Below are 10000 nucleotides of genomic sequence, written 5' to 3'. Positions count from 1 at the left end.
CCTTCCTCCCTCCACGTACTCTCTCCCCTCTTCTCCCCCCTTCCTCCCTCCACGTACTCTCTCCCCTCTTCTCTCCCCTTCCTCCCTCCCCTTCCTCTCTCCCCTCTTCTCCCCCCTTCCTCCCTCCACGTACTCTCTCCCCTCTTCTCCCCCCTTCCTCCCTCCACGTACTCTCTCCCCTCTTCTCCCCCCTTCCTCCCTCCACGTACTCTCTCCCCTCTTCTCCCCCCTTCCTCCCTCCACGTACTCTCTCCCCTCTTCTCCCCCCTTCCTCCCTCCACGTACTCTCTCCCCTCTTCTCCCCCCTTCCTCCCTCCACGTACTCTCTCCCCTCTTCTCCCCCCTTCCTCCCTCCCCTTCCTCTCTCCCCTCTTCTCCCCCCTTCCTCCCTCCACGTACTCTCTCCCCTCTTCTCCCCCCTTCCTCCCTCCACGTACTCTCTCCCCTCTTCTCTCCCCTTCCTCCCTCCACGTACTCTCTCCCCTCTTCTCCCCCCTTCCTCCCTCCCCTTCCTCTCTCCCCTCTTCTCTCCCCTTCCTCCCTCCACGTACTCTCTCCCCTCTTCTCCCCCCTTCCTTTCCATTCCACGTCCTTCCCTCTCCCCCCGTTCCTCCAGCCTGAACTCTGAGCAGCCATACCGCGCTGGTCTCTCTCAGCAGCCGTACTGCGCTGGTCTCTCTCAGCAGCCGTACTGCGCTGGTCTCTCTCCCAGCAGCCGTACTGCGCTGGTCTCTCTCTCAGCAGCCGTACTGCGCTGGTCTCTCTCAGCAGCCGTACTGCGCTGGTCTCATTCTGCAGCCGTACTGCGCTGGTCTCTCTCAGCAGCCGTACTGCGCTGATCTCTCTCTCAGCAGCCGTACTGCGCTGGTCTCTCTGAGCAGCCGTACTGCGCTGGTCTCTCTCAGCAGCCGTACTGCGCTGGTCTCTCTCAGCAGCCGTACTGCGCTGGTCTCTCTCTCAGCAGCCGTACTGTGCTGGTCTCTCTCTCAGCAGCCGTACTGCGCTGGTCTCTCTCAGCAGCCGTACTGCGCCGGTCTCTCTCTGAGCAGCCGTACTGCGCTGGTCTCTCTCAGCAGCCGTACTGCGCTGGTCTCTCTCTGAGCAGCCGTACTACGCTGGTCTCTCTCAGCAGCCGTACTGCGCTGGTCTCTCTCTGAGCAGCCGTACTGCGCTGGTCTCTCTCTCAGCAGCCGTACTGCGCTGGTCTCTCTCTCAGCAGCCGTACTGCGCTGGTCTCTCTCAGCAGCCGTACTGCGCTGGTCTCTCCATTCTGCTGCTCTGCCCTCCCGGTCGGCTCCTGCTCTCAGGTCTTGACTCACTGGTTCCACCCAAGGTTCCCCTGTGCCCAGTTTGTAGTCTGTTATCATGAGCGCATGTCTGATTATCTGTGTGTGTGTGTGTGTGTGTGTGTGTGTGTGTGTGTGTGTGTGTGTGTGTGTGTGTGGATGTGTGTGTGTGTGTGTGTGTGTGGATGTGTGTGTGTGTGTGTGTGTGTGTGTGTGTGTGTGTGTGTGTGTGTGTGTGTGTGTGGATGTGTGTGTGTGTGTGTACGGATCTGACGAAACAAAGAAAAATACCTTGCAATTTGAGGGGATGCAGAAAAGCTCTGCAATCATCCCTCCACTCCCCAGTCTTTACACACACACACACACAAACACACACGCGCACGCACACGCACACACACACACCGACACACACACACACACACACACACACACACACACACACACACAGGCAAACGCCTAGCCACACCGCCCAGAGCAGGAAGCGTTGTCCCTGGGGGAGAGGGAGGGGTCAGTGGGGGGGAGGGGACAAACGCCCCCAACCCCCCCCCCCCCCCCCCCGCCCCCCCTCCACAGAACACACCCGCCTACAGCTGGTGAACACCAGCCCAGCTCAGACCCTGGGTCTCAAAGGACTTGAGACACACACTCACACACACACTCACACACACACACACAATCACAGGACACGCACACAGCCACACACTCTCACACACGGACCGCATCACGGGGGAAAGGTTCTCGACCAGCTGGGATTGGCTACGTTAAACGAGGAGCTGACAAAACATTAAGGCAGAGAAAGGGAAAAGAGAAGAAGAAGAAGAAGAAAAAAAAAGTTAAGAGAATTTGAGCCAAGAATAGAGGACCTCTCTCTCTCTCTCTCTCTCTCTCTCTCTCTCTCTCTCTCTCTCTCTCTCTCTCTCTCTCTCTCTCTCTCTCTCTCTCTCTCTCTCTCTCTCTCTCTCTCTCTCTCTCTCTCTCTCTCTCTCTCTCTCGCTCTCTCTCTCTCTCTCTCTTTCTCTCTCTGTCTCTCTCTCTCTCTCTACTCTCTACTCTCTACTCTCTACTCTCTACTCTCTACCCTCTACTCTCTCCTGCTCTGTGAAGTCACCCAGTTGCAGGGATCCTTTGTCGATGAGAGTCCCTGGTCTGGACTTAATCAGAGATCCACCGGATAGGTCCTCTTCCTCCCCCTCCTCCTCCTCCTCCTCCCCCTCCTCCTCCTCCCTGCCTCCTCTGCCTTCCATTTCCTCCCCCCTCGGTTCTCTCCCATCCACGATGTTCCCTTTTCCTTCTCGCCGCTGAAGAGCGACGGTCCGCGTTGGAGCTCCTGCCCGCCTAACGCTGTCCCTCTCCCTCTCAACGCCAGGTGTTCCAATGGCGCCAACTCGAAAACCTCTACTTCAGAGAGAAGAAGTTCTCGGTGGAAGTTCATGACCCCAGAAGGTAGGCTCCTAACTCAATCATCCGTATCGGTCCGGTCAACCCTGCTGGTTTGTTTTTGTTACCGAAACCGTTGTTTTAATGTCGAGGTCACGGGCTGTCATTGTTTTATCGCCGAGTATGAAGAGACAGATGAACAGCTTCTGTGTGTCATCGTGTGAATGTATTGAGACGCAAAGCAGCGTTGTTTTTTTTTGCGTTTGGCGGGCTGCTAGCAAACCACGTAGCATTAGCCGTGGAGTCGGAATTATGGATTTGAAACACTACTCTCCTTTGGCATCAGGCAGAATGTGAGAGTGGGAGACTGGTATCAGACAGAATCATGCTGTAAGCAGCATGGGAGATAGTGAAAAAAGAAATCAAAGAACAACAGAAAAGTTATTCTTGGCAACACAGTGAAATATGAGAGATTTCACAGTGGGACTCGACACATATTTACCCACACAGACTCACGCACGCACGCGCACAGGCACGCTCGTGAGCCGCTGTTAGTTGACCGCAGGAGGATGGATGGCTGTGTGTGAGCGGCTTGTGGAGGAAGTGACCTCTCTCGTGTTTATTTAACATGCCTACATATACAGAGAGGAGGGAGGGAGGGAGGGAGAGAGAGATGGGTCAAGAGAGAGAGAGAGATAGGGTGAGAGAGAGAGAGAGAGAGAGAGAGAGAGAGAGAACGGTGTTTTCCTTTAAGGAGTCTGTCATTAGTGTGAGTTGGTCTGTTGCTGGGCTGACAGTTGTGTGTTTAAATAAAAGTAAAACATGTGGGAGACAACGTGTGTGGCTCCGCAAAGTATCTCTCTCTCTCTCTCTCTCTCTCTCTCTCTCTCTCTCTCTCTCTCTCTCTCTCTCTCTCTCTCTCTCTCTCTCTCTCTCTCTCTCTCTCTCCCCCTCTCTCTCTCTCTCTCTCTCTCTCTCTCTCTCTCTCTCTCTCTCTCTCTCTCTCTCTCTCTCTCTCTCTCTCTCTCTCTCTCTCTCTTTCTGTGGCTCGCTCACCCTGTCTCACTTTTCCATGCGCTCCTTAGAAATGGAGGTATTAGTAGTGGTGTGTGTAACAGTAGTGTATTAGTAGTGGTGTGAGTAACAGTAGTATATTAGTAGTGGTGTGAGTAACAGTAGTGTATTAGTAGTGGTGTGAGTAACAGTAGTGTATTAGTAGTGGTGTGAGCAACAGTAGTGTATTAGTAGTGGTGTGAGTAACAGTAGTGGTGTAGTGTATTAGTAGTGGTGTGAGTAGTAGTAGTGTATTAGTAGTGGTGTCAGTAACAGTAGTGTATTAGTAGTTGTGTGAGTAGTAGTAGTGTATTAGTAGTGGTGTGAGTAACAGTAGTGTATTAGTAGTGGTGTGAGTAACAGTAGTGTATTAGTAGTGGTGTGAGTAACAGTAGTGTATTAGTAGTGGTGTGAGTAACAGTAGTGTATTAGTATTGGTGTGAGTAACAGTAGTGTATTAGTAGTGGTGTGAGTAACAGTAGTGTATTAGTAGTGGTGAGAGTAACAGTAGTGTATTAGTAGTGGTGTGAGTAGCAGTAGTGTATTAGTAGTGGTGTGAGTAACAGTAGTGTATTGGTAGTGGTTTGAGTAACAGTAGTGTATTAGTAGTGGTGTGAGTAACAGTAGTGTATTAGTAGTGGTGTCAGTAACAGTAGTGCATTAGTAGTGGTGTGAGTAACAGTAGTGTATTAGTAGTGGTGTGAGTAACAGTAGTGTATTAGTAGTGGTGTGAGTAACAGTAGTGTATTAGTAGTGGTGTGAGTAACAGTAGTGTATTAGTAGTGGTGTGAGTAACAGTAGTGTATTAGTAGTGGTGTGAGTAACAGTAGTGTATTAGTAGTGGTGTGAGCAACAGTAGTGTATTAGTAGTGGTGTGAGTAACAGTAGTGGTGTAGTGTATTAGTAGTGGTGTGAGTAGTAGTAGTGTATTAGTTGTGGTGTCAGTAACAGTAGTGTATTAGTAGTGGTGTGAGTAGTAGTAGTGTATTAGTAGTGGTGTGAGTAACAGTAGTGTATTAGTAGTGGTGTGAGTAACAGTAGTGTATTAGTAGTGGTGTGAGTAACAGTAGTGTATTAGTAGTGGTGTGAGTAACAGTAGTGTATTAGTATTGGTGTGAGTAACAGTAGTGTATTAGTAGTGGTGTGAGTAACAGTAGTGTATTAGTAGTGGTGAGAGTAACAGTAGTGTATTAGTAGTGGTGTGAGTAGCAGTAGTGTATTAGTAGTGGTGTGAGTAACAGTAGTGTATTGGTAGTGGTTTGAGTAACAGTAGTGTATTAGTAGTGGTGTGAGTAACAGTAGTGTATTAGTAGTGGTGTCAGTAACAGTAGTGCATTAGTAGTGGTGTGAGTAACAGTAGTGTATTAGTAGTGGTGTGAGTAACAGTAGTGTATTAGTAGTGGTGTGAGTAACAGTAGTGTATTAGTAGTGGTGTGAGTAACAGTAGTGTATTAGTAGTGGTGTGAGTAACAGTAGTGTATTAGTAGTGGTGTGAGTAACAGTAGTGTATTAGTAGTGGTGTGAGTAACAGTAGTGTATTAGTAGTGGTGTGAGTAACAGTAGTGTATTAGTTTTAGTATAGTAGTAGTTTTAAGGAGTAACTGATGTGGTTCTGATATATATACTCATTAGTCTTTAATAGTAGTGCAGTAATACTGTAGTTGTCATTAGTATTTATCAGTACTGCCGTGTTACTATTTATTTGTACTGTTGTACTCATTACCACTCATTACTACTATAACCAACCTACAGTACAATGTGTTTTTTCTCTGTTATTCTGCTGGTGGGTTCGGTGACTCGGGTTCGGTCTTTAACGGCAGAAACACACGGTACACGGTAGTGACGCGTCACGCAAGGTGGAGAGGCCGTTGTTACCGGCTACACAGGCTTAGTAGCATGTGGTTGCGTGCAGTTGCCAGTACTTTTCCACGTTAATGGATGGCTACACTACACACTACTACTACAAGCATATTGGGTTTTAACGCTGGTTACGTAGCGTTTGGAAGTGTAGGCTACATGAACTGGTTCTGAGTTCATTAACTAGAACGCGGACACACGTTGTTCTGATTGATTTATTCTAATTTGCATCATTAACGCACCCAAAGAGGGCGGCCATGCTGCATCACATCGCCTCTGGCACCATGAGGTGCTTATCTTAGTCGATTAAAAAATAGGAGGAGCCGTAGCGGTGTCAGACGATGGTTATGAACGCCCACTGCCGCGGGCGTTCTGTCTCAGCGCCGCTCTGTCCCGCCGTACAAAGGACGCCTCGGTGTGTTGCGTTCGGTGTGTTGCGTTCGGTGTGTTGCCTTCAGTGTGTTGTGTGTAACCACGGCCTTGTGTTCCTCGCTCTCACAGCAGGGCGTCGGTGACGAGGAGGACGTTCGGACACAGCGGCATCGCGGTCCACACCTGGTACGCCTGTCCAGGCCTCATCAAGTCCATCTGGGCCATGGCCATCAGCCAGCACCAGTTCTACCTGGACCGCAAGCAGAGCAAGGTCAGACACACACACCCGCTGTGCATCACGCTCATCAAGTTCATACGACACGATACGACAATACTTTACTGTCAGAGCAAGCTTGAAATGTGTCTTGCATGCCAGCAACTCCATTCACAAACATCATAGACAAGACAGGACATCAAGACAAATATTACAAATATTATACAAATCCATACATTCAACATAACATTACAACAACAACAGAAGACACCATTTAAGTCCCGTCAGCGTGCCTTTGATCGGGGATTGAAGAGCTGAAGACAGACGGTGTAGGGCCGTAGATCCAGGGAGAACAGAGAGACGGTGTGTTCGAGTGTGCTTTATTGTAAACGGAAAAATACAAACGCATTATATAATTGGTCTGTTGCATTGCAGTGCTTTCAGCTGGCTCGCAACACCAGGTTGAAAACTAGATGGGATTTTAGTCACCATGATCATAACATAATATATACAGAGTTAAATATTTGAAAATCACAGATCAATAGAAAGAATCAATCAATCAAAAGAAAAATGAATGTTGATGCATTTGATTTAAGTGCAGATATTAGTTGTTATAATAATGGTTAGTCATCATGCATATCAATTCACTTCATTATTGATTTTTCCGTGTTATCTCATCTTATATATTGATGTCAATCTGGAAGTGCATTTCGACATTGCATTTTTGTTTGTGTTTGTGGTGCCCACAGCATCTTAACTCCTCTCCCCCTGTGTGTGTGTGTGTGTGTGTGTGTGTGTGTGTGTGTGTGTGTGTGTGTGTGTGTGTGTGTGTGTGTGTGTGTGTGTGTGTGTGTGTGTGTGTGTGTGTGTGTGTGTGTGTGTGTGTGTGCAGTCTAAGATCCACGCGGCCCGCAGCCTGAGTGAGATCGCCATCGACCTGACAGAGACTGGGACTCTGAAGACCTCCAAGCTGGCCAACATGGGCAGCAAGGGCAAGATCATCTGTGGAAGCAGCGGCAGCCTGCTCTCCTCAGGTGTGTGTGTGTGCGTGTGTGTGTGTGTGTGTGTGTGTGTGTGTGTGTGTGTGCGTGTGTGTGTGTGTGTGTGTGTGTGTGTGTGTGTGTGCGTGTGCGCGTGTGTGTGTGTGTGCGTGCGTGTGTCTGTGGATTCACTTCTACACATATGATCACCATGTGTGCACATTGTATGCATCCCGAGATCTCCTCCACACATGGACTCACACACGCACGCATACACACACACAGACACACACTTACTCCGTAGAGAAAGAGAGAGGAGACAGGAAGGAAGGTAAGAGGGTGATGAGGGCTGGACTGACCCTAACAGCTGCTTTTGGATCGGATGGATCTTCAGTGGAATGTTTATGGACACAAATATAAGCCCCGCCCATGTGTGTGTGTGCGTTTGTGTGTGTATGCGTGTGTGTGTGTGTGTGTGTGTGTGTGTGTGTGTGTGTGTGTGTGTGTGTGTGTGTGTTTTAATGTATAGAAACAAAACTCCAGAGCCTGGCCAGAGAGGCTCCCAAGCATCTAAATTTAGTGTGTGCGTGCGTGCGTGCGTGCGTGCGTGCGCGTGCGCGTGCGTGCGTGTGCTTGGGTTTGATTACCAGACTCATGTGAGATAGAAGTTGATCCCATATATCTATCTCCTGTGACCTTTAGTACAATGCTACAGTGTAAAGTAGTGAGGTCGGAATGTGTGTGTGTGTGTGTGTGTGTGTGTGTGTATGTGTGTGTGTGTGTGTGTGTGTGTGTGTGTGTGTGTGTGTGTGTGTTTGTCTGTGTATGAGAGCGAAGTTGGAGAGAGAGGGGGGGGGGGGGGGGTCCAGGAGAAGGGGAGAAAGGAGAGAGATTTATTCCTGGACAGAGAAACAAGAAGAGCAGAGATGAACAAAGGCCTTCCTTTCCCTGACAGCCATGTTCAATCATTGTCTGGCCTGTTCTTCCCACTGGACCACTAGGCAGTGCCTAATAGAACACTTCAGGCTTCATGTTAGACGTACTTGGCAGACATTGGTCTTAACAACATCACAACAACCATTCTGTCGCCACTTGGTGGAGCCTGTTATAACCTAGAGCTGAATTAGCGCCGTCCATGTGACTGGATTCTCATGTGACATGTCACACTTTGATGTCGAAATCGTTTTAGCACTTTACGGCGAAGAATAATTCAAAACAGTTGGAGATATAGCCTGTCTGTGTGGTGCCTCTCACACTACTCTGAGGTCATATTTATGCGCCTGCTCTTCCTGGAACATCAATCCTTGGATGGGTATTAGGTCAAGTTTTATAAGGTAGAAAGAAAGAACTAAAACATAACTTAACTTGACGATGCTTTCCAATTACGGTCGAGCAATGCCTTATTCTAATGTCACCGACGTTTATTCCATTAAGCTGGATCTCACTGTGCCCTGAACGGGTCTTCCAAGCTTTTACATTTGTCAAACGTGTCCGTGTTGTCTTGGCGTCTGCCTCCAGGCTCCCAGGAGTCCGACAGCTCCCAGACGGCCAAGAAGGACATGCTGGCCGCTCTGAGGGCCCGGCAGGACGCCCTGGAGGAAACCCTCAAGCTGCGGCTGGAGGAGCTCAAGAACATCTGCATCAGAGAGGCGGTGAGGCCGCTGCAGACGCACGCACCCTCAGTCAGCTCCACACACACAGACCTCCCATACACGTCCCAGGCCCTGACGTGGCAGGGCTCACTAGGTATAGCGGGATGTCGGGTCACCGCAAGGTGGCTGGTTTCGAACTCCGGCTCCTTTTAGCCAAGTGGCTAAAAGGAGCCACCTCGACACTCAGCTAGGAGGAGCCGGGGATCGAACCAGCAACCCTCGGGTTACCAGCTGACCCGCGCTCCCGCCTGAGCTACTGGGATAGAAGCCGCTCCTGGATAATGCAATACACACAATCAAGCACACACAGCCACACTTCACCGCTTATTCTCTGGAGATAATCTGAACCATTCCTCTCCTCCTCCTCCTCCTCCTCCTCCTCCCTGGACCTCCTCCTCCTCCTCCCTGGACCTCCTCCTCCTCCTCCTCCTCCTCCTCCTCCTCCTCCTCCTCCTCCTCCTCCTCCCTGGACCTCCTCCTCCTCCTCCTCCTCCCTGGACCTCCTCCTCCTCCTCCCTGGACCTCCTCCTCCTCCTCCTCCGTGGACCTCCTCCTCCTCCTCCCTGGACCTCCTCCTCCTCCTCCTCCTCCTCCGTGGACCTCCTCCTCCTACCTGGACCTCCTCCAGGAGCTGACGGGAAAGCTCCCCAAGGAGTACCCCCTGGACCCCGGGGAGGAGCCCCCCACAGTGAGGAGGAAGATCGGCACCGCCTTCAAACTGGACGAGCAGAAGATCCCTCCCAAGGGAGAGGTGAGTCCGACCCGTCCGTCCGTCCGTTCGTCTCTCCTTCCCTCTGTCGCCCTGTCTCTCCGTCTCTCTGTCCCTCTGTCCGTCTGTCTGTCTGTCCCTTTGTCGCCCTGTCTCTCCGTCTCTCCTTCCCTCTGTCGCCCTGTCTCTCCGTCTCTCCTTCCCTCTGTCGCCCTGTCTCTCCGTCTCTCTGTCCCTCTGTCCGTCTGTCTGTCTGTCCCTCTGTCGCCCTGTCTCTCCGTCTCTCCTTCCCTCTGTCGCCCTGTCTCTCCGTCTCTCTGTCCCTCTGTCCGTCCGTCTGTCTGTCCCTCTGTCGCCCTGTCTCTCCGTCTCTCTGTCCCTCTGTCCGTCTGTCTGTCTGTCCCTCTGTCGCCCTGTCTCTCCGTCTCTCTGTCCCTCTGTCCGTCTGTCTGTCTGTCCCTCTGTCGCCCTGTCTCTCCGTCTCTCTGTCCCTCTGTCCG

General features: G+C 50.8%; 1 protein-coding gene across 1 annotated transcript in view; it reads left to right on the top strand.

Moving 5' to 3' along the window:
• frmd4a (FERM domain containing 4A) overlaps positions 1-10000 on the top strand; it is a gene marked incomplete in the record, with an annotated part of 59358 nt that overhangs the window by 33582 nt on the left and 15776 nt on the right. Inside the window, 5 exon segments of the mRNA XM_030367021.1 lie at positions 2653-2729; positions 6075-6216; positions 7052-7193; positions 8658-8791; positions 9420-9542. Coding sequence (XP_030222881.1) covers positions 2653-2729; positions 6075-6216; positions 7052-7193; positions 8658-8791; positions 9420-9542 — 618 coding nt within the window.

Source organism: Gadus morhua, chromosome 9, assembly GCF_902167405.1.
Source record: "Gadus morhua chromosome 9, gadMor3.0, whole genome shotgun sequence".
Taxonomy (NCBI): domain Eukaryota; kingdom Metazoa; phylum Chordata; class Actinopteri; order Gadiformes; family Gadidae; genus Gadus; species Gadus morhua.
The sequence above is the reverse complement of the archived record's forward strand: the minus strand, read 5'-3'. Positions and strand labels throughout refer to the sequence as shown.